General features: G+C 35.4%; 1 protein-coding gene across 1 annotated transcript in view; it reads right to left on the bottom strand.

Annotated features, from left to right (window-relative positions):
* LOC145296904 (nicotinate-nucleotide pyrophosphorylase [carboxylating]-like) overlaps window positions 1-24,484 on the bottom strand; it is a 47,711-nt gene extending 23,227 nt beyond the window's left edge. The window contains exon 1 of the mRNA XM_080143071.1: window positions 23,688-24,484. Within this exon, the coding sequence (XP_079999197.1) occupies window positions 23,688-24,290 (603 nt within the window). The 5' untranslated portion in view covers window positions 24,291-24,484. The remainder of the gene's footprint in view (window positions 1-23,687) is intronic.
* Window positions 24,485-26,030: the final 1,546 nt, after the last annotated feature.

Here is a 26,030-nt window from a genome sequence, read left to right as displayed (position 1 = left end):
TCTGTTTTCTTTTTTTTTTAATCAAAGACTTTGGCTTTTATATAGTTCATGCTGATTGCACTGTTTTGTGTACCTGTAAGTATAAATTCTGTTTCTCTGTTTAAGTGTCCTTTTCATAGACATGTGCATGTATTTTTGTGCAGTTTTTCTTTGGTCATTCTTACAAACTCTTCCCATTTTTCTTTTTTCACCTATTTATTTCAGTTTTGTGGCTCTTTGTATTATTCACTTTGGCAGCAAAATCAGTCTTTTTGTACTTTGAATTATGCATTTTTTTTTCTAGTTTATTAATTGTATCATTTGCACGGTCTTTTAAACTTATCTCTATCCTCTTTCTATCCTTTTTTTTTTACATAATCACTCTATTATCCTTCAGGTACAGGTCATTGTGCATAGTCATTAATTTCCTAGTTCATCAGCTTCAGACAAACAGTTACCAAATGTCAATTACTATTAAATTATTTCTTACTCACTAGGAGTTCTTACATTAGTATCGATGATTGCTCATTAATAACAACAAATCTACTCATATTTCCAGTACTCCCTCTCTTCTTTCAATCACCATTTTAACTTGCTTTGCGTTCTCGCACCAACTGTTTACCACCTGAAATTAACTGTTATTGTTTACACGGTGGGGTTTCAAGATTATAATATTTTTCTTATACCCCTACTACTAACAGTTTCAGTTCTCTTGGTTTCGTCTCAGTCGTTTACATTTATATCTCGGGTTGTGTTTAAGAAATGCTATTTTATTTCAAACTTACCTGTGGTTAGTCAACATCACCGGGCTACGTGGGTTAGTTTCTGCACTCTAGGATTTTTCTTAATACGTTTTGGCTGTTTTCATTAGTGTCATTGTTTGTATTGCTTCTTTATTTACTCGCTTCGATGCAACAATAGACTTGGACACAAGCTCGTTTTTTAATGTGGGGAAAATCCAGCTCCCAAAAAGGGGCACTCTGGATAGGAACAAAAATAAAAATTGCTCCAATCTAGAAGAACTCCTTCACTGACCGAATAGAGAATAGATAAAATCAACTTTCAGAACAGATACTACACTTTGAAAGATTTATTCATTTACGAAAATTATATAATAGTAAACAATAAATTAGGCACAAGGCCATTCAAAATGTGGAGGGGGGGGTCTATGTTAATCCTTGTCACTTTACCTTATGATTATCTAAGCTATGCCTAGCTAGAGTTTTCAATCGCCATAATACCGCATTCACTCCAGGAGGTCATCCTACTTAAAATTTCTAAATCGATTTAATTGTATTTTATTTATTTATTTTTAAATATATGCATAATTCAAAGTCATTTATTTACAATAATTTCATTGGCATGGCGTGTGGAAAAAAACAAAAAATAAAGACAGGTGTTAGTAATAAGATATAATATAAGATCCTCCCAAGCTTTTCTAAATACTAGACCGTCCACTGTTTTCCGCCTTGTATGGAAACCGAAAACAAATAGGCCAATATCTAATTAGGGGTGAAATCTAGATGGAAGAGTAAAAAAAAAAAAAAAAAAAAATAGGATGGGGTGATGGAGAGTAAGTGATGTCTTTGAAGTTGAATGCCATTTGGGGGAGGTGAGGGCAAAATAGAAAAGATTGGTGAGTGGGCATCTTGGAAGTTTCATATTAGGAAGGGGTGGTATTCACTCGACTAGCAAACTAAAAGGCTTACCTCAGGAGTTGGGGTTCGACAGAACCAGGAACCGCCTGCACCATGCTTAAGCAGGAAACACATACTCAGACTTGACTCCTTTGCATACACACAAGCTCACTACTTTTATCCATCCTTCTTTGAAAGCTGCAGATGTAATTTTTTTCTATCACATCTGATCTTGACCTTCAATTGGCTGTTGAAGAACGCGATCAGATCCTGATCAGCAAAAGACTCAACCCCTCGGTTCCAGTCAAAAGACCATTTGATTCTAATTTCTAGTATTTTTCCAGTACACTAGCAAATTGCATGGATTTACTTACTTTTTCTCTCTCTCTGATCTCCATAGACGGTGAGGGTTTTCCTTTTTATTGACTATTGTTATGTCTGGGCTCCTGGCTTGGGTGAGTTCGTCTGTTTATATTCCAATATGCAAGAGTCTTTATATCTTAGGTTATCCAATACTGGAATGCTTTCTGTTCAAATTATGGAGTTCACACATCAGTCGTTGACCTCTTTGAGGCAGAAAAGTCACCCTTATCGTCTAGAAGAATAGGATGGAGAATGATGAGAGAGAGGAGGGGAAGGAACGAAAATAAAAATAGAATTATATAAGAAAATATTGACGACAATTATTAATTTTAAGTATTTTTCAAACATGTTATTTAACGTAAAACTCGTGTGCCTTGCCATCTTCTCGGTGGTCGTATTGTTAGAAACAGTTAATGTTTCATGCAAAGCGAGTCAATATTATGAGCAATGCAATGATTCGTGTAGACCTTTGAATTCTTCTGTACAAAACAACACTTTTTTTTTGTCTAAACTTTGGAACTTTTTTTTAACTCTGTAACTCTGTAGTTGCTCAACAAGACATATGTTACGTATGAATAGACTTTGCTATTACTTTTGACTTTAACTATTTCTACATTGGTGACCCCGACGTGATCTCAAAACAATCAAAAGAACAACTTTCCCTGCTGTTGCCGCTAACAGATTCATTAAAAAAAATGTGGCTATCCAATTTACATGTTTAGCGACCATAACAGATCCCTCGGCATACAGTCAGAACAGCTTATAGGATGAATTTGCAAAAAAGAAAAGCGTCTTTTAAATCTGTGTATTCAAAAATGGCAGCGTGACCGTCAGAAAAAGCCGATCACAGATACGTGATGACTCAGCTACAAAAATGTTATTTAACGCGTTCTTCCTCCGATCCGATTTCACAATGAATTTGAGTTTTTGCTTTGACAAGAATGTTCAAAATCCCTTTGATACGTGCGTAAATCATAACATGTACCGACACGTCACATGATTATCTTTATCGGCTCAGATGACCAGCAACATTTTTCGACAAGATAATTGCCGTTAGTAGTGATTTGTCTTACACAACACAACAACTTATCGTAGTCATGTAGAGGCGTGAGCTCAAATTTCAGAAAAAAAAAATAATTAAAAATAATGATGCATTTTAATGATTGTGGTCATTACCATAGCCAAAGAAAAAAGTTTTTTCTTTGTAATTTTACATAGACTACAAGATTTATATATATATATAATCTTGTATAAGAGAAAGAAAATTAACACTGTAAGTTGAAATTTACAATCCAAATTTATTGTTTGACTGAATACTTAAAAAAAAACTTACAAATTCCTTATTCCGCGGAGTTTCAAAGAATGCTATTCTTCTCATCAGAGGACAGAAAGAAATCAGCAAATTATATTTGTAGCAATGCTAGAATTTGCTGGTTATGGCATTAAGTGAAACTGCAATCCATTATAGTCATAAATTGCCAAAATGAATAAATAAATAAATGAATAAATAAATAAGTGAAAAAATATTGGATATGTGAAAACATATAAAAACAAACCGGGCATAATATTTCAGCTTGCATGAAGATTCTCTCAAGGTAATCCGAAAGGCAAAAATAATGAAGAGAATGAAATCTAAAATTAAATCCAGTGTTATGTTAATAATCATAGTCCGGTTGAAAAGTTTGCAAAGCAACTGAAATAATAGAAATTGTTTTTTCAGACAGTGCAGTAGTCCAAAGAAAAATTGATCTCCAGTCAAGTGGGAATGAAAAATAAATGATATTTATATTAGATTGATGTTTACTCTTGCGAATTTCAGGGAAACACTACATCCTTTTGATTTCATTTCTTTATAATCTTGTATATATATATATATATATATATATATATATATATATATATATATATATATATATATATATATATATATATATATATATATATATATATATATATATATAATTTCAACTTACAGTTTTAATTTTCTCTCTCTTATACAAGATTATATATGTATATATATATATATATATATATATATATATTTTATATTTTATTATATATATATATATATATATATATATATAGTAATTTATAAAATATAACTAGCTCTACCTACGTATTGAGCACTTTTTAAGTAAATACTTAAAGTTTACGCATAAATCTATACTTTCGTATATTAATTTTATGTGAGTAAATGAAGTATATATATATAAATACAGTGAATAAATGGCAAAAGACTATATTCCAAAGTTCATGATGTTGACCATCTTATAATTTATTCCTTTTATTCAGTTGACATTTCTAATCCTTGACAGTATCTATTTCGTTGCGCAAATTCAATCACTTCATTATTATATCAATTAGTAAATCTCTCTCTCTCTCTCTTTCTCTCTCTCTCTCTCTCTATATATATATATATATATATATGCATATGCATACATATACATGTATAATATTGATTTCTATATATATATATATATATATATAAAGAAATCAATACTATACATGTATTTTTATATATAAGAAATCAATAAAGCGCTCGATCGCAAATGTGAGAGCTAAAATACAAGTTATTTATATAAAAATTAGATGTTGCATGTTTCGAAGACGTGCCATGGTTTCATTGCAGTGAATTTGCCTTTTAAAAGGCTTTTAAAAATCCAAACAGAAGACTACCATCTTGGAACGAGTAAAATTAATTCTTTGACCGGAATAGTTTTGCACAGTTTGTAGTTCACTTATGAAAATAAAAAACGAATATATAATCATACTAAGCTTTATGTCTAGAATACCAAATTTAATCAAAATCTCATACATGGTTTGGATTCTAGAAAATGCTTAATATTTTAAGCCTGTCTTAATAAGAAATTGAAATTCAGGGAATTTTACTTAATTGGTTGAATAAATAGGGATTAAATTGAATGCAAATCTAATATGTTAGAATTTTTAAATAGGGAGGTTGTGTCCATATTTTACCTCCCTAAAATCCTTTAATACATTGCCTGCTTCCCACCGGACTACAACTTGGATGTCTTCAAGTCCAATATTAACAAATTCCTAATGAACCGCCCCCTTAAGTAAACACTTCATCAAATCTCCACACTAACGTAATGTACTTGCAATAACCCTTATCCCTGAGTGGCTTCCGGGCCTTGATAAGTGGTGATCACTGTGTAAAAAAAAAAAAAATTCAAATAAACTGAAATTTGAGGAATATCGATTAAGCTATGTCTAGTAACTATTGATAAAATTTCTCATAAATCTGAGGTATTTGAATTTTCACGAATAACCGTCACTCCATATTTTGAAGCCAAGTTAATTTTGTTGAATATGATACATTTACATTATTTAAATTAAGGATCTTTTTTATCAATTAATTTTGTTTTGTTTTTCTTGCTGATTAGTTTTGTCCTCTGTTTCTCATCGATTAGTTTTGTCTTTATTTCTTATCAATTAGTTTTGTCTACTTTATCTTATCAATCAGTTTTGCCCGTTTTTTTCGATTAGTTTAGTATTCTTTTTCTTATCAATTAGTTTTGTCTTCTTTTTCTTATCGATTAGTTTTGTCTTTTTTCCTATCGATTAGTTTTATCTTTTTTATGATCGAGTAGTTTTGTTTTCTTTCTTATGAATTAGTTTTATTTTTTCTCGTCGATTAATTTTTTCTTCTTATTTTTATCGATTAATTTTGTCGTTCTTTTCTTATCGATTAATTTTATCGTCCTTTTCTTATCGATTAGTTTTGTTTTCTTTTTCTTATTGATTAGTTTTGTTTTTCTTTTATAAATTAGTTTTGTCTTCTTGTTCTTATCGATTATATAGCAGCCGACAATCGCTACAATCACAGGCAGGAGCTACTTCTCACGACTCGAGATTTGAAATCCATTTTCTCCCTGGCTTGCCCAATCACAAGCCAGCTCTCTATCACGTGACAGATTCTGATCCTGCTGGGCAGCAGATATTAGTTTAACATGAGTACTACAAGCTACCATGGCGACCTTTCAAACTCCCATTTATTTATTTCTTCTGTAACCGGCTTTCTACTAGCTATAAACACGTGTGGACTAAGCTGTTTTCTCCTCAACAAGCCGGCAATATATCAATTCTATTTTTATTCAAGCACACGTTTCTCTTTTCTACCAAACCTACTAACGAAAATGACAAATAAAGTTGTTTATTAATATAGAATGAAATTCCATTTCGTTGTCTTATTTCTATATTTGGTGACCCTGGAATATGTAACCTTCAACGACTGCCTTATTTGTTATTTTCGTTATGCTTAAAAACAACAAACTTTCAGTATTGCTACACTTCACATTGCCGAAGAATTTTTTTTTTCCTTTCCAAAATTCGGTTTGACCGCATGCTCGTCAAGAACAAAACAAAGGAGCATAAAAAACTGCCACTTTACACAGACGAGCGAAAACAATTTTCAAATGTCGCTTTCTTATTCCTTAAGAATTCCCTAGAACACTGTTCTAACACTGGACATTGTTTCCACCGAAAAGAAAGACAAAACATCATCGCTGAACTTAAAACTAAAAAGCAGAAACATTTTCAAAAACACGTGTGACAGAAACAAAACTAAAAACATTTTAGTGGAAATACATTTTAATAGAAATACTTCCCACATTTTCACGGTAAATGATAAAACATTTCAACCAGATACGTTTCCTCAAAACGAACAAAACAAAGAAAAACACCCTTTCTTTCACAACGGTTACATAAAAAAAATACCATCCTACAAAAAAGAGTTAATACTTTCTTAGTGTACTAAAAATTCTAAGATCTGGCCTGGACTTTTGCTGTTTTTCATGCTATCTGTGCTATTACCAACTGCCTGCCTTTTACGGGCACCGTGCTTACAACAACAACAACTACATGGGTCAACTCGACTCCATTGACACACATGGTGTAAATATTCTGTGCTACAAGAAACACACCCCTCGCAAAATAACATCACAAAAAATTATTTTCATAGACAAGCAACAATTCTTTTTTACAAAATAACTGTTTACTCAACAGTCAACTCCAACAGAAACGTGTTTCTAGCGACTAGCCATCCAAAACACTCTTCACAGAAGAACACACTCGAAACCTTTATTTTTTCACACGCTCCACCGAAGTAAATCAGTCAACAACAAAACAATTTGTCACTGACGTTTAGCAACGAGCAACTTAACGACTTCAAATTTCGCTAGAATCGTTCAAATTTAAAGAAATTATATTCAAGCCTACGAAACAAATTTGAACACAGTCACAAGCAACAAGCCTCGTGTTGACACACACACACACACACACACACACACACACACACACACACACACACACAAAAACAAAAAAAAACAGCAGATTTTACAAGCAACTGTCACGGACATAATATTGCAAAATCCTCATTACTTTGAATTTTTTAAATTACAACCGACACACATAAAAGAACCTTTCTTTTATTTCAATAAACATTTTTGGTTTCTTTTGAAAACCATTCCAATAAAGAGGGTATCTGTAGAAGCCAACACTCGCTACAATCACAGGCAGGAGCTACTTCTGACGACTCGAGATTTGAAATCCATTTTCTCCCTAGCTTGTCCAATCACAAGCCAGCTCTCTATCACGTGACAGAGTATATAAAAGGCGAAATCTGAAACTCTCAACTCTCTTTGATCTTGACCATGCCGGGCAGCAGACATTAGCCTGGGGGTTCGCCTCAGCCTGAACTTGAATGCTACAAGTTATTATGGCGACCTTTCAAACTCACATGTATTTCCACGTGCGGTACCGAAACGAACATTCTTTATCATGCTAAAGAGCATACCCCCCCGTCCATACACCCACGACAACACGTGAACACACTGAATACCTTGCCCCTTTCTTTCTCCTGTAACCGGCTTCCTTTGTCCTGGTGAGTACTAGCTATAAACACATGTGGACTGAGCTGTTCTCTCCTCAACCAGCCGGCATTATATTAATTCTATCTTTACAATAGAACACTTCAACCTACTAACCCGTTTCTCTCTTCTACTAACGCTACTAACGAAAATGACAAATAAAGTTGTTTATTAATACAGAATGAAACTCCATTTCGTTGTCTCTTATTCTATAATTAGTTTTGCATTCTTTTTATCATCGATTAGTTTTGTCTTCTTTTTCTTGTCGATTAGTTTTGTTTTGTTTTCCTTATCAATTAGTTTTTTCTTGTTTTTTTATCGATTAGTTCTGTCTTATTTTTACTTATTAATTAGTTATTTTTGTTTTTTATCGGTTAGTTTTGTCTTCTTTTTCTTATCGATTAATTTTGTCTCATTTTCTTATCGATTAGTTCTTTTTTGCAACAATTAATTCTGTCTTCTTTTTCTCATCCATTAGTTTTGTCTTCTTTTTCTTATCAATTATCAAGTTGGTGCAAAAATAATGTCGTTTATATATATATATATATATATATATAGTTGAACGTCAAAAAACAACATTATTTTTGCACCAACCTAATAGTTCCGTTTTCTTATTCTTATCGATTAGTTTTGTCTTCTTTTTCTTATCGATTATTTTCGGTTCAATAATTTCAAGTAGTGAGTAGGAAATAAACAGTGAGTTCATAGCGAGTAGGTGAAGCTAGCTAATAGATTGCTATTTGTTGAAAAGAACTTAAGTGTGCCAGACTAACTCACTTTATAGGGCGAATGTAAAAAATAGCCATTTAGCCATTAGGTATGTTAGCTGAAATGACCACAAATAAAGAGACTTTGTTGTTTCTATAAGATTGATCTGTTATTTTGATGCCAAACAAATATTTTAACGAGTCGACCTTCCAACATTTTTTTTGGCTGCAACAAAAGCCACGAGTTACAATATAAATAAAGGCAAGGTCAGCCATAATCAGGCGGAGGCATACACACATACATAGAATAATGTATATGTGCACGAGCAGATGTGTACAAAGGGAAACACATGCACATATGCATAGAGATATATGCAGAAACCTACACACACATGCATGCATACACAAGCACAGCGACATTCACATGAAGGCACGCACAAACATGAACACTTAGATATGCATACACATTCGTACATGCAAACATTTGAATATATATAAGGAGAGTAGAAAATAGACCCTGAGTGTATTTTCGGCAGTCTCGTAACTCTTGCTTCCCTTATTTTGTATTATATCCCTCATATTTTATATGAGCAATGTTTCTGACAAAAGGGGAAGAACTGCTGTTTTCTTGGTTGTAATCTATCCATCTAATACCTACCTTGAAGCAGTATTTTTTTTTTTATCCCTACACGCTTTGTCTGGACCAGTTTACATGTTATATATATATATATATATATATATATATATATATATATATATATATATATATATATATATATATAGAGAGAGAGAGAGAGAGAGAGAGAGAGAGAATGGACTATCCACTTATCTTGTGCTTCCTTTTTAAAATTAAATGTTTTTAACTCTTTTTCAAGATGTCTTTTAACATGTTTTATTAATCATTTGTTCATATATATATATATATATATATATATATATATATATATATATATATATATATATATAATAAAGAATCTATTTAAGTTCAAAACCTTTCAGTGACACCCTGTATATATAATGGTCATATAGTTTGGTTTCCTATATGTAAACCCCTGTGTTTATGAAAGAATGCTCGATGAAGGACAAAGCAAGTATATAATATGTTTATTATACAAACATTATTAGATACATATGTGCATACCTGTTTCAGTGGAATCTCAATTCAGAGAGATCACCTCATGAGACCAAAAAAACGGAGCAATAAAGGGGAGAATATTGCTCCTTCTTTTCCGGTCTGATGAGGTGGTCTCTCTGAATTGAGATTCCACTGAAACAGGTATGCACATATGTATCTAATAATGTTTGTATAATAAACATACTATATATATATATATATATATATATATATATATATATATATATATATATATATATATATATTCCACCCATATATTTTTTCCTCTCTCAGTCTAGACAATTAAATTTTCCTCTCCCCTACTTCCTGTTCCAATTAGATGTTAACATCTTAAGTTTCGCAACTGATTTGGATTTGTACTAAAAATAGAACGTCTGGCCCATTCTTATAACATTAATTTTCTGCTTTAAAAGTTCAGCATTTTTCATTTCATTTTATTTTCGTTGGCCAATATGGCATATTTGCATATGGGGATTTTCTCTCTCGTCGGGAGGCCAATAACAACTCTTTCACTTCGTGGGAAAATCTTCTATCATAATTTTAGGATGCCACCTTCTATTTTGCAATTTTTTCATTTTTAGCGTTAAACCATTTGAATTATCCTTATTTCTACTGGACTCTTTTTACTGGACTATTATAGTGTTTCATGCTTCTGCAATGTAGGAAATGATGATTACTGCTGGTCAGGTGATTAAAACTCAGCCACAAAGTTACCCTTAACTTCGTAGGCTAGCATCTTACCATTAGACCAATGGCAATTAACACAAAAATTGAAGGAAATTAGGTGGCCACAAATGTCAAATCAGTAGACACACATACTAAACAGTCATGAAAGTATTCAACGACCAGAAATCGAAATGTGCTAAAAGTGACTGCTTATATATACATATATATATATATATATATATATATATATGTATATACACTCACACACACACACACACACACACACACACACACACACACACACACACACTTTTCTTATTTTCTTATTAGACTGATGCGTTCAACCATTGCAAACAATAAAATGAATGGTTCAAAACATGCACGCATTAATGTAATTTTTTATAAACTTGCATCGAACGGTTCTTGTTTTAACATGCTTTTATTTTTGAACACGGATAAAAGTAATGATATTTATAAATGGGATTATTTCGTTGTTTATTGTTATTAATATATTTAGAGTCACAAACTTGGGCTAAGAGCATGCAGCGATTCTAGTCCTCATTATATTATTGCTAGTTTGTAAAAATATCTACTCGCAAAAAGACAAAAGAGTTGATGGTAGCTAAATAGTTAACAGCACAGGCTGAAAACCTGGGCATCCAGTTCTTTCCACACAAAAACACTTTCATTTTACTCTCACTTGATCTTGTGTCTAACTTTATGGAAAGGAGGTAAATAAATGCTCACAAAGAAACAAAGACAAAAACAAAGCATATTTGATTAGAACAGTGAAGGTGTGTGATTTTGCTGTTAGATTGGTTGGCAGTATATATGATGAGGGGGAGACAAGCACAGTAAGTTTGAAGCACAGTAAGTTTGTTGGAGGACATACTATGCAAGCACTTGTAAAACAGGCTCAGGAATGCAACATTGCGATGATGGGACAGGGATTAGAGTTTGGTAGACAGCGCAGGATCTATTAAGCTGGAGACTTTATTTTGCACTCTGTGCAAGAGGAGTAATCTAGTGGTTGGCGCACCAGCCAAATATGGCAACAATACTCCATACATGAGCGATCAGGGCTTTATAGAGATATAGCATACTGGCAGGTATGAGAAGTTTTCTAGCCTGGTAAAGAGAACCCACCTTTTTTGCAGCAGATCTCCCAGTGTCTTCTATGTATTTATTTTCAATTCATCTGTGAATGTTTGGCTGAGGAGTTTTAATCTTGAACTCTCGAGAAGCTTGCTATCAGCCATGATTGGAAAAGGGTTCTTACAAGTGTTAAAGGAAAGGGGCTTTGTCTTAGTAGCATTTAATGAACTTTGTATTTTGAATTAATTATTAAAAATAAGTTTATTAACACTTGAGAGTTTATGTAAAAAAATAATCTTGCTTAATTTCATGTTTGTAATTTAGTTTTGCTTATCGAAAATTTATCCTCTTTCTGATAAATTTGATGCAAAACTATTAGGCTGCAGAAAAAATAAAAAGATGAAATAAAAATAGAGGCGGTAAAGAATAAAATAGAAGAAGAGATTTTATTTACAAAACGTTGCAAATTTTTCCCTTTGCAGGCATTAAATACAAAAACAAATAACGCCAGGTAACAAAATACAATACAAAAAACAAAAAAAAACAAAACAAAAAATACAAAAAAAAAAAACGCTGGTTCTAATATTGAAAATGTATCAACGAACGAATAGTGTTAAAAAAATTCAAATAGGAGTACTTTCTAATCACTCTCTCAAATACAACCAATTTTAAGGGACGTACTCACAAACTTGATGGCATTTTTTCTCAATTTTAAGTGTTGAAATTACTTTCCTTCAAAATATGCGCACACCGTTGCCGCATAAATAAAGTTTGCAGGTTTGCCTCATTGCGACCAGGTATTTTTTTGCCGGATTATACTTCTTTGAAGGAAAGGCTCAGGGAAATCCTCATCCACGACAGGCAATGAAACGCGTCCAATCTCCTTGCTGCTAGAATCCAAGAGAGGCCAATTTTCGCGCTTAAACCAGTGACATCATTATCAGGGAGCTAGCATTGCGCTTTTATTCAAATTAAAGGGAGTTTTGTATAAAACCAAAATATACAAAACTAACTTCAATGAAGGGTACAAAATGCAGAAAATCAAACATAAGAACCAGAATAAAAATATGATAAATGTATACAGGAGGATGTATAATTGTTGGTACAAAAAAATTCCAACATGCTTTCAATTCTTATTCCATTCCATGTATTAGCCAAAAAGAAGCCCTTCCCAACCCAACGCCTCTTTTCCAAGAAAATAGCTGGACATAGTTGATACTTTTAAAATAACTATTTCAAAACTTAAAACAATGTGGTTCTCAACTTTTTCCAACCCGTGAACCCCTTTCATCATACATCGGATTGATAGCCCTCCCCCCTCCATTTAAAAAAAATATGATTCAAAATGTGCATTCATACTAACAATCTCTCCAAAGGCACTTTGTGTGTGTGTGTGTGTGTGTGTGTGTGTGTGTGTGTTCGTTCCCTATGGACTCTGAAACGACAGGGCCGATTTTTCCAAAAGTTCACACGAATTACTTGATGTGTCTGGGAGTGTTCTTAGGTTTTGAATTAGAATGCCTCCAATAAGTATTGAAAATCAATAATCGAAAAAATCTTATTAAAAAAAGAAGTCTGATTTTTACTAAAGTTAACACCTTATACAGCCTAACATCACAAATGCATTCGAGAAGTTCTATCACTGCACAAGCAGAAAGGCTCAGCATATAAAATCAACAGTAGGTTATTTGATAAGACAAGGACACGTTTGAAATGAATGCTTCTGTTTAGAGCACAATTGAACCATTGAACTTGACTTTTGCATTTTAAACTTTAATTCAAGCCATTATATCAAAATAATTTTATAAAATCAACAGTAGGTTCTCTACAGTGCAATATAGATTACAATGTATTGTGGACTAATTCAGTGTAGATTAGAAAGTTGGATTAGTAATCACAAATCAAAATGTTCATAGAATGAATACGATGCGTAAGTAATAGACATATGTGTGGCTTCTTCCTGGTACACTACGCTGGGTTCCTGACTAGAGCAGGCGATTAATCGATTTGATTGTGAAATGATTTCACTGATTTCAATGACAATAAAAGTATGGGAGGGTGGAGCATTTGTTGATTCTCATTCACTTCTGCACAACGTCGGGTCTCCCTAGTTCATAAATAACTAATATTAACATAATAGCTTTTAATGCAAATGCTAGCAGAGAGAGAATCTAACATGGCCTTTCAGTAGCAATGGCAATGCACATTATATTTTTTCTAGTCATAATAATTCCCCTTAGAAACCCTGAAATTCTCCTGATAGGAGGAAATTATAAAAATGTGATACATTGAAAATTCTTTCTGCGTCTCTATATTTTGGCTGTTTGTTTTGTAGAAGTTTCTAAAACTGTTGCATGAAAAGCAAAAAAAGCAAAATCTCTTTTAACATAACAAAAGGATTTATTTAAGTGGAAAAAAGTTGGACAGTGTATAAATGAAAAAAAAAAAAAAAAAAGAAGACAGAAACGTTGGGCTGTTAAAGATCTATCAGCAGTTATTTTCGGGCAAAGATAACTGATGCTTGAGTGTCCAGTGGACAGCTACAGGAAAGAAAGAGAAGGACGGCGTCTTTCCTCATTGCTTCCAGGGTTTTCTCTGCTGATCGTCTATGATTCTCAAAAGGACTGAATTAATTCTTTAGAATATAAATAAAATCAATGCACCTTGGAAGCTGTGCAGCCAAATCACTTAGCATAAACATTTTTCCGCAAGAGAAAATAAGTCTTTAAATTCCTTCTTAGTTGAGAACCACTGCTTTCGATGCAACAGTGCATCTATTCTTGCATCCAAAATGTATGCAAGAATTAAATAGAACGTTTTATTTCATATCAGCTGAGGAAGTCTTTGGCATATTCTGATTCTAGGGTCTAGTTTGTTAAAGGTGTATGGTGTGGACCTTTTGTCTGGATAAGACATGGTTCAGTTTAGCTGTTCAGAGGTCACACGTCTCGGGATGGAGAATTGGTTTATCTGTAGGCATCTTAGGTGGCATACCGTGGAATGTTGATCTAGCTGATCCCAGCAGATTTTGCACAAGTCCAAAGTGCCTCTGTTTGGGAGAGTAAGAAGCCATGCTGCAATAGAGAGCAGGCAATAAACTTACTTAACAGAATTTATGTGGGGAGGGACAAAAGTTTGTAAAAGAGTAAAGATCTGTGGCATCGTCCCTGGCTTTGGTAGATGCCATTTTGGAATGACAATATCGTCTTTGTGTCTTTCTAAGAACCAAAGTAACATTTGATATGAATTAGGTGTAAAAGTTATGTTTTGGCAAAGGAAGAAAATGAAAGAATATATGCAAACACGCAAGCATATAAGAATTGAATAAATGAAACCCTAAGAAAATAGAAGGGTCACCAAGTAGCAAGTGCAACCTAAAAATATGAACAGAGGTTTGTAAATAAAAATTTTAGACAAACGAAATTTTATAACAAAACATTTTTATACAAGAAATAAGAATATAAAGGTGTTGTGGGTATACTCTACATGAATTCAAATATCTCGTCGTTGTTGTGGCATGGAAGGGTCACTAAGGAAAAACACGGACATGGATGTGAGTTAGAAAGATAAAATATATTGAAATAAAAACAGAATATACAAGGAGAAACAATCGCAGCACATGCCGCCAAGATGGCATACTATGAAGTACACAGAGTAGTATTTCCCACTCTTTGTGAGAGGATGTGACAAAAGGTCAGAAAGTGGGAAAATAGGTCCATGCTCCAAGAGAAGGAATGCTTCATATGCCTCAGTAGCCCCGTCGGCATTTCCCAGTAACTTGCTCCTCCTGAAAGCCGAGAGGCAAGGCCTGAAAGGTGGAACTCCTAGGGCTATACAGAACATTTTTGCATCAATCCGACAGCAAAATGCCATCAAAGTTTCAATTAGTAAAAATGTTCAGAGAGCAAACACACGTTTAGTAAAGAAAGTTGGATTAGTAATCAGAAACCAAAATCTTCATAGCGTGAACGACATGCGTATGTAAGTAACAGACATATGTGAGCGTTTGGTAGCATGGCATTGTGCATGTGAATACAAGGGACCTAAAATAAGTTTTCAAACATTTTTGTACAGACATTTAAAACTGCTGTAGACTCTTGAAAATTCAGTATCTTATGTCAATACGTCTTATAAGATGACTGACTAATTTTTATAATTCCAAATTAACAGCTACAGCAAGAATTGGAATACACCCTACTAAAGCCTAATCATCACAGCTGGTGAATTTTAAGACTACAATCTGGACGTGAGGACACTTCAGAAGAACGATATGCAATAAAATTCTGTTTTAAACTTGGAAAAAATGCCACAGAAAGAATGGAATGCTTCAGACTACTTTTGGACCATCTTGCATGAATCGAGCATCCGTTTTTGAGTGGCATAAGAGATTCAGGGAAGGCAGGGACTCTGTGAGGAATGATGAGGGGTATAGGAGGAGTAAGGAAGTCAGAAGACCAGAACTAATTAGCCAAATAAAGAATGAATGAAGACCGTCGTGTGTCTATAGAGACAATAAGTGCACAGTTTGATATCAGTGTGGGAACTGTAAACACAATTATTCGTGAGGAACTGAAGATGCGAAAGATTAGTGTGAAGTTTGTTTCAAGATGTTCAGAGAAGATCAGGAAGAAAGATCTTATGAGAGCAGAAAGATGGTCGAGCTGATCAATTCAAATCCCACAGTTTTTGATGCTCTGGTAACTTGTGATGAAAGCTGGATCTACTGCTATGACCCAGAGATCAAGAGACAGAGTTCTCAGTGGAAGTATGCTGGCTCTCCCAGACCTAAGAAGGCTGGGCAGAGCAAATCCACCCAGAAACTTATGATGATTCCCAAGGAATACTATGCTGAGGTTTGAAGGGAGATTTGGAGAGGCCAGCACTCATCAAATTGGGTCAGTGGTATTTTCACCAGGACAATGCACCAGTTCACAACTCCATCCTTGTCACAGACTATTTGACCAAGACGGACATCAAGTTCAACACCCTTTCTATAGTCCTTGCTTTGCTCCCTGTGACGTTTGGTTATTCCCTAAGCTCAAGGAAAACCTTAGAGACTGTCATTATGACACAATTGAGCAGATGAAAGAGGTCGTGATGAGAGTAATTGACATGCTCACACAAGAGGACTTCCATGGGGACTTCCAGAAGCTGTTGGAATGGTACAACAAGTGCATTGCACTGAAAACTTATTGAAGGCACCTTGTACATTGGTTTACCTTGCTCTTGTTAATGCGTGTATAGATGTGAGTAGCTGTTCGTTTCTGTTCAACTGACTCTTGTTAGTGTGTAAGAATGTATAGGTGAGGTGAAAAATGCTGGCATGTGAGTCATTAAGTTCTTTTCTTTTGCAACTCGCCTCCCCAGCTTAGGGGAGGCAAGTTGCAAATTCTTGTTTGATAGAATTCTCTGTGGACAGCTGCTCTATACAGGTTCGGACTTTATAATTTTGCAGCGAAAGAGCAAAAGATCCTTCTCGTGTTGACATGAAAAAATATATGTGCAAGGTTTAATTTTTATGGCGCAATTCTGGGTTCTGATTGGTTGATAGCAGAACGTAAATCAATTTGATTTGTCAGTTCCTAGCAGCAGTGTTTATAAATAGAATCTCTCAACTCTAAGGGAGCATACCCCCCCCCCTCATTACAGGTAAAAAATATCGCAACAACTATAGAATCACATAATAGATTCCCAACAATGCTGTGACTGAAGGAGCGACTCCAGACAACCTATAGAAGAAATGCTTTTTATCTCCTTGTAAAATTTCGTTGGTTTACCTCGTATTTAAAAATACTGGTGATCAGTCTTTCACATCTTAGTACAGACCGATCATAATCCCGTGCATCATAAGTAAATTGTTTGAATTTCTGATAAATCAAGAAGTAATCAATCACCTCAGCAAGCACAATCAACTTAGTGACAAACAATATGGATTTCATCCAATAAAATCAACTGCTGAGGTGCTGACTGTAATGTTGTATAGGATTGATGAATTCCTTTATAGCTATAGCTCTTGACATATTAAAGGTCTTTGCTAGAGTCTGGCACAAAGGACTATTTCATAAACTTGCTAACTATGGAATATCTTTTAATGTCGTCTCAACCATCAAACCCTTGCTTTCTGATAGGCCTATAAAATTTGTTGTTCATGGGTGGAAATCTAAGGCAGATAATATCAGTATCAGCACACTTCAATGACATATCCTAAGCCCAACTCTCTTTCTGATTTTCATTAATGATCTTCTAAATTGTATTCTGATATTATTTTTCGGCATTTATGTTGATGACACAACCGCCTGTGGCAACACTTTGAAGAGCATTGGTGATCAAGATCTAGCTGATTTTGTCTCTTCTAATCTGGAGCATGTGGTGCAATAAGGAAAAGGTAGCTTGTTATTTTTAATGCTGTTTGCCCTTTCCATATTGTTTGTCACTAAGTAGATTGCGTTTGCTGAGGTGATTGATTGTATTTCCTTTCACCACTAATGCTAAGTTTCTTGTTTTGCTGCAATTGAAATGAACGATTCTCTACTCAAAGAAACCTCTTGATTACAGCATAATCATGTTGACACACTATTCCCTGTTAGATCACCGAAGTTAAGCAAATTTGAGCCCGGTTAGTATTAAAATGGGTGACCATTTGGGAATTCCAGGTGCTGTATGTGCTCTCTGCTTATCTCAGCATTGTTTCCAGTCGTCTAGCACTTCTCTTTGCCACTGGACTCAAGCAGTGCCGATTCAGAAGAGGTGTGGTTGGAAATTGTGCAACCCTTGCCTCATGATTACACATGCAGTTACCCTTACAGGGGTTATCCATTGTCTTTTGAGATTGGACGGAGGTATCAATTGACATAAGCTCCTGAGACTGATTTTCATTCCAGATCTGAAATAGAAAACCTACATCTAGTCTGCTGCTAAGATTTCTGGCAAAATGGTTGGATCATTCTATCGCTCCAGAAGTAATCGAGTTCTGATGCATCCCTTTACTTGTATAAGTGTCAGATGCATCCTAAGATGGAGTACTGCTGCCATACCTAGGAAAGTACAGTTCAGAGCACTCTCTCCTGCTTTGACAAAGTACAAAATCAACTTCACAATCTAGTGAAGGATAATGATCTCTTCTCTTTCCAACAATCCTTTTCTCATAGAAAAAAAATATTGCTAGTCTTTTTCTACTCATGTAAGGTGCTGCCACATCTGTGCAGGTGCTGCTCAGAAACATTCTTACCTTGGCAAAGTACAAAACCAACTTCACAGTCTAGTGGGAGAAGTGATATCCTCTCTTCCCTACTGCCCCTTTTTCACAGAATATACATTGCTAGTCTTTCTCTACTCATCGAAGGTACTTGGCTGAGCTTCAATCTCTGGTTTCTCCTTAAGACATTCACAGCAAGAACCTGTACTGCTACCACAACTTCTGATAGGCCTATAAAATTTGTTGTTCATGGGTGGAAATCTAAAGCAGATAATTTGCTTCCTTCGTGTGCCTAACAATAAACGAAATTTCTATGAAAACAGTTTATATCCAAGAACTTTCCCTCCGTGGAACCCACTGCAACAGGACTGCTACTCTACATGCTACAATCTAGTCATCTTCAAATTTAATGTCAACAAATACTTGTAATAAACTGTCCTCATAAATAATCAAATTTTGTTTATTCCATTTATCATTTTAAATCCTCTCATAATATTCCTCATCATTCAACTGACAATCCAGTCATCTCATTAACCCTTATCTTTTTAGCTTTAATAAATGATAACTCATTAATAAAAGAAAAAAATCTTCAAATATTTATTGATAGTGTCTGCTTGAAAATTTTATGCATTATATAGATCAGAGGTCGGCAAGTCATTCAACCCCATGGGCCAGATCACATTATAATGATAGGTCACAGGTCGGACAAATGCCATTAATAAAAAATCAACATTAACATTAAACAGAATTTCTATAAACAGAATTTCTTTCCTAGAACTTTCCCTGTGTGAAACACATTATGGGATTGCTTTCCTTAGGGCTACAACATGGTCGTCCTCAAATCCAGTATCAACAAATACTTGCCATTTTTCATTCCATTCATCATTTTCAATCCTCTCATAATATTCTTCATCATTCAACTGACAGTCTGTCCATTTCATTAATTTTTTATCCTTTACTGCTTTTAGCCTTGATAAATGATGACTATGAATGGTAAAAAGGTGTAGGTAACTGGTTGTGCCCTAATTACTTAATCTGGCACGCAAAATAACTGCCAAGAGATTAAAAACAAACCGTGGCTAAAGCAGTCTTAACAAACCTAACGAACCGAAATGGTTTTATTTCGTAATTTTTTAGATCTTCTTCGCATATCTTTGAAGTGTGTGGTCATGAAACAGTTTTACAATTTCTTACACATTCCTTTGCATTATTGTGGCATTCTGCAAGATCTTTCAAGCTGCACTAGTTGTGCAGTAGAAGGCAGAAAAGTTAGTGTTACAGCGTATGGTCCTCCTTTCCACTTTTGCAGATGGTTGGGTTTAGTTTTTAATTAGCCCCCATCTGGTCATAGTAACAACTTTTGATCGCCCCATTTCCTGTTATGATACGGTTGAGTATTTCCCACTGGAACCAAGAGGGAGGGCCTCATAAGGGGAGACTCTCATGTTAACAGAAAGGGGGGAAATTCTTTAGCCGTTTGGTTCACAGCTGTAGTTTGATTTCTTCCTGAGATGTTGTTAGAGATTTGACATGACTGTGGAAGCTTCTTAACTTCAATCGTTTGATCGTTGGTTCACATTCAGGAAAACGGTAATATCCATCACTGATAGATTTTGTGATCTCTGCACGGCTGGCAACTTCCCTTCTCACATCTGAAGGAGCAATGTCATTGAGCGTGCGCAGATTGCTCCTGTGAATTCTATCAAACATTTGGAAGCAAGCAATAAAATGAGTTATATCCATTTTTGAGATAAGGATTGGTAATTTGTATTATTTAGATTATTCAGACTACTGTTCTCATCTTAGAGTTTTTTCTCACAACGTTTCAGCCAATGTAACCTCCTGACCTCATCAAACTCGGAAATCATTATGTCAACCTCAGAAATTTATACACAATTTTAAACTAAACCTTTTATTTAATCCACAATGATAGATTGTTCTCATTCCATCAGCCATGACTGAATAGAAGCCATAAGTAATTTATAATTTATATATAATTTCAAACTAAACCTTTTATTTAATCCACGGTGGTAGATTGTTCTCATTCCGTCACCCATGACTGAATAGAAGGCATAAGTAATTTTTAAATTATTTTCTTAGTATGGACTGAATGAGGATCGGGCCATTAATCTCCAGAAGATTGTCATCCAGAACTGATTATTGACACTTTTATCTATTGCGTCACAGATCCATGTGAACAATTCCATACAGATTCACGAGTTCGACATAAAGATTCCTTTGTTCAACAAGATGCACCTGAAGAATATTAGAGATTACATGGATTGAAAGTTGTGAGAATAACATCCAAGATGAGAATAGTAGTCGGAATAATCTGAATGATACAAAGTAGAATTGTTTTTTTTTTATTATTTTACTTTGGTTAGTTTTAAGAGATCAAATCCTAATACTTGATTTCATTGCAGTTTAAATTTTATATCCGAGTGCTATTTTAAGAATAGACGTTCTGTTGATGGCTGCTATCTGTGTTTTGGTCTTTCAAGGATTGTTTCCAAGTATTTCTTAAGATTTTTTTTTCATTGGGCCAAGTGCTTCTATCACAACTGGCCTAATGTCGATTTCTTTAAGGGACCATGTCGTTTTAAAATCATTCGTTAGGACCTGATATTTTGTTATTTTTTTTCGTTCAGCTCTATTAAAGCCATTGTGTGATTAATAATGTAACACCAAGCTATTTTGGGTGACCGCATAAGCTGCCACAACTTAATTCATCAATGAAAACCTCATGAATCATTCTAGCATAATAAAACATGCAATAATAACTGCCCACCCGTGGAACATTGTTCCATTGGCCTGCTTCCCGGCTGACTGCAATATGGTGGCCTTCAAGTCCAATGTAAACAAGTTGTTGTTGAGCCGTCCCCTTAAATAATCCAAATTCCACCCAATCTACGCCGTTAACGATTACTACACTATCACCTTACATTTATTAACCCTTATCCTCGAGTGGCTTTTGGTCCTCGGTAAGTGGTGATTACCATGTAAAAAAGAAAAAGAAAATGATACAAGGTGCCTTCAATAAGTTTCCAGACTTTTTTCATATGAGCACTTTTATTGATATTATACACATGAAACTCCAGTCTCCTTCAAAGTGATCTTCTCTGGCTGCAATGCACTTGTTGTACCGTTCTAACAACTTCTGGAAGACCCCCATGGAAGTCCTCTTGTGGAAGCATGTCAATGAGTCACAGCCTCTTCTTATCTCCTCAATTGTCTCATAACGACAGTTTCTAAGATTTTCCTTGAGCTTAGGGAATAACCAAAGTCACAGGGAGAGTCTTTTCTAATCTGGAGTATTTGTCAAATAGTCAGTGACAAAGATGGAGTTGCAGGCTGGTGCATTGTCCTGGTGGAAATGCCACTGACCCGATTTGAAGAGTGCTGGCATCTTCCAATGGAATCTCTTCCTGAATTCCCTTCAAGCCTCAACATAGTATTCCTTGTTGACTTTCTGAGCAGTGGGGACCCAGTGCATGTAGATCATGCCCGTGCTGTCAAAAAAAAGAATCATCATATGTTTCTGAGTGAATTTGCCCTGTCTGACCTTCTTGGGTCCGGGAGAGCCAGCATGCTTCCGCTGGGAACTCTGTTTCTTGGTCTCTGGGTCATAGCAGTAGATTCGGCTTTCAACGCAGGTCAGCAGAGCATCAAAAGCTGCGGGAACTTAATTGATTAGTTCCACCATCTCCCTGCTGTCATGACGTCTTTCTTTCTGATCTTCTCTGAGCACCCTTGGAACAAACTTTGCACAAATCTTCTGCATCTTCAGTTCCTCACAAACAATTGTGTCTCACAGTTCCCACACTGACATCAAAGTGTGCACTTATTGTCTTTATAGACACATGACGGTCCTCATCCAGGAAATACTTTTTTAGGCCAATCAACTCTGGTGTTCTGACTTCCTTACTACTCCTATACTCCTCATCATCCCTCACAGAGTCCCGACCTTCCTTGAATCTCTTATGCCACTCCAAAACTGATGCTTTAAGTCTTGATAAATGGTGATTTCTTCGTATAAAAAAAGAAGAAAAAAAAAGCTGTTGACCATACAAATCCCAAAATACCCTTGAATGGTGAGGATAGAAAATAATGCAAGGCATGACAGGCTCCCCAAATCAGACCATCTACTTTAATTTCTAAGGTGGCGTAGGCCTCATTTGATGCTGTAATAAAGACGACGTCACCCCTCCCCCAACCAACACAACTGACCCAATCAGTTAATTCGTTCCTTTTTCTTTATCACACTGTTTCAGGATTTTTTTTTATATTTAGCAAAATACGTAAAATATTAGTTAAAACTTATGCATTTCTACAACTTTTACCAATAACGTCTTGCTCCTATATGTTAGAAATTCCAAAAGGGTCACTCAACTGTGTATGTGCACACACTCATACGCACGCACGCAAGACTTACATATACAAAAAAAAAAAAAAAAAATGCTAAAAATAATATTTTTAATTTGATAGAATCACTCAAATCTGGTGGATTTTTTAAAAATGTTTTTTCGAAAATCCTTTTTTTTTTAACATTATTACAAACCATAAGTCCAGCTGAACTCCCCACCCAACCTCCCTTAATCTTACCATTAACTTTAAGTCGGAGTGATTAAGCTGAAGATTTTCATTTAGAATAATACGGTTTTCTGGAGGGTGGTGGTGGAGAAAACAGGGGTGGTAAGGGAGGCAGAGGGAAAGGGCTATGGCCAGGCCTCCAAGAAGATAAATGTTCTTCATATATATTCTTTTGTATCGGAGAAGAAGTTGCCACCCGAATTTAATGTTAGTGGTAGGGTTAATGACGGTTTGACTTTTGGAGAAGGAGTCGTTGCCATCCAGACTTGGGGTTAGTGATAGGGTTTTTCATAAAACCAGAATCCATACATATGGAGTGGGAGTGATTCTATAAAATTGATAATAATAAAGATTAAAAAAAAAAAAAAAATTAAAATACCCCCCCAACAAACAAACAAACAAACAAATAATAAAATATTGTTTGATTCCTACCTTTTCTATGCTACCGGCTGTCCAGATATGATTATCCTTCAGGCTGATCATCGATGACAGATCGAATTTGTGTGTGGTCAACCCCCCAACAAGGAGAGCATACTTTTCAACGAGTCGAAATCCGGGTGTCGTTTTATTACGGGTATCCACTAGATCTCCATTCCATCCAACTCCTTCGGCTTTCAAGGCGAGTTTCCTGGCCAGTGTGGCGACACCACTCGCTCGACACATGCAACTGAGAGCCACCCGCTCACCCATGAGTAAGCGACGTACACGTCCCTTGATGATAGCCACTGTTTGCACGGGGTTCAGGTATGAGCCCTCCGGACGCAACCACTCTACCTGGCAGTCTAATTCTTTGTATATGGCGTCAATGAAGGGACCGCCAGCTAAGACCCCAGCGTCTTTCATTAGTAAAACTCCAGAGGCTTCTCTTTCCCCGGCCACAAAGCCCCCAAAGTCGAAATTAGGAGTGTCTTCTTTTATCCATTCACGTACCAGGTGTTGAACGGTGAGGGGAGGTAGAGCATGGCTTGCTACAGGACTTGAAACCCCGTTACATTGAGGATAGTGGGGTTTTTCATCACTGCTACTGACAGACATGAGTAAAAAAAGGGGTCGGTATTTCTTTTTTTTTTTTTTTTTTTTCGATTTTGTTTTGTTTACTTTTTGTTGTTTCTGAAGTTGAGACAACAAAGCTAAAAAGGTTATTGTTAAACGGTTACCGTGGGTGAAAGAACAACTCTTACGGACTATATCGATTGTTACGACGAGATAGAAAGACAAATGAAAAAAACGTGTCGATTAGTTTTTGCACGACAATCTTTACTCTGTGTTCGTGTGTTCGCTGCACTCTGCAGTGCAACACCGAATAGTTGGCGAGAGGGAATACAACTTATATAATCGATCCTCTGCAACATAAGCAACAGCTAGTCCGCTTATACACCGCTCGTAAAAAAATGTTGAAAAAAAAAAAAAATGCTTTGCTTGTGTTTGCACTAATATTCATACAAAATCAAAGAATTACGAAAGTAATTTAATCTTCAGATATTTATTATTATTACCCTTTCTGATGACATAAAGAAAAATATATAAAAGTTCCTTTCAATCATTTATGCAAACGGGTGTTTGGTAAAAAAAAAAAAAAGGTAAGCTGCAAAATGGTGGAAAGTAGTTCGTGGGTTCAGGGGTTAATACCATGCAAACGGTAAATTTGACCCAAGTTTGGCTATCAGATTCGTTGTCAGCGACCTCAATTACCTATAAAAAAAACAAATTAGAGTGGTCGGTGTTCTGTTGTAGCGGATCTGGATATTTACAAAAAAAATAAAAACCCAAAAAACAAAACAAAACCAAAAAACTTGGGTTAGTAATCACAAGTTAAAACTTTCCTATTGTATATAATATACGTATGTGAGTATTTGGCAACATGGCACTGTGTATGTGTGTGCGTTGGTTTACCTTATTTTTGTTAGTGTGTGTGAATTCACTGAATTGGTAGCAATTCGTTTCTATTTGCTAGTGTGTAGGAATGTGCGCGCGAGATAAATAAGGCTGGTATGTGAGTCATTGTATCCTTTTTCTCTGCAACTTACCACCCACCACGACCCCAAAGCACTAGAGGGTGGTTAATGACATTCTTGGGTTCTTTCGTGCGGGCGCGGCTAGTGAATTCTCTGTTTCTAGAATTTGGCTGTTTGTTTTATAAGAGTTCCTATTTTTTCTGAATTCATTTTAGACAGAGGGGATTGTCTAACTTGCTATTTGTTTTTCGATGTATTTCTACTGCTTTTTGGTCTCCCGACAAAAAGAGGGTGGACCTGTTGTACGAGCCTTTTTCAAGTCTCACACAAAACACACATTCATATTTCAAGCTGTCATATACATACGCGCACACAAACATACGCGCCCACGTCCACACATGTACACATATTCACGTTCGCGTACATACACTCATATTCACGTATATATACACACACGCTTACGTATACACATGTACTCACACACGCGAACACGAACACACACATGGACGACGTCACTTCCGCTTTCTAAGGAAATACACATGCGCAAAAGACACTCCAGAAGCGAGTATAAAACATGAGACAAGCTGTTTCTAATCCTCTTTTTAGGACTAATTCTCAACTAGAGAGGTTGGGCGAACCTTTATTAGCCCTAAAATAGCCCCTGTCACTCCATTTTTGGGACTATTTTACCATATTTGTCCAAAATTTTCTGTGTATGTCTATTAAGCAGTTTTGCATGGCGCTGAACCCAAATAAGGCCTTGGGGACTTTTGGGGCTGAATGGAGGGAGGTGGGGGGGATGGACTTAGTCATTTTTTTT

The sequence above is a fragment of the Euprymna scolopes genome, chromosome 2 (genome assembly GCF_053919585.1).
Source record: "Euprymna scolopes isolate OS-2025 chromosome 2, ASM5391958v1, whole genome shotgun sequence".
NCBI lineage: Eukaryota > Metazoa > Mollusca > Cephalopoda > Sepiida > Sepiolidae > Euprymna > Euprymna scolopes.
The sequence above is the reverse complement of the archived record's forward strand: the minus strand, read 5'-3'. Positions and strand labels throughout refer to the sequence as shown.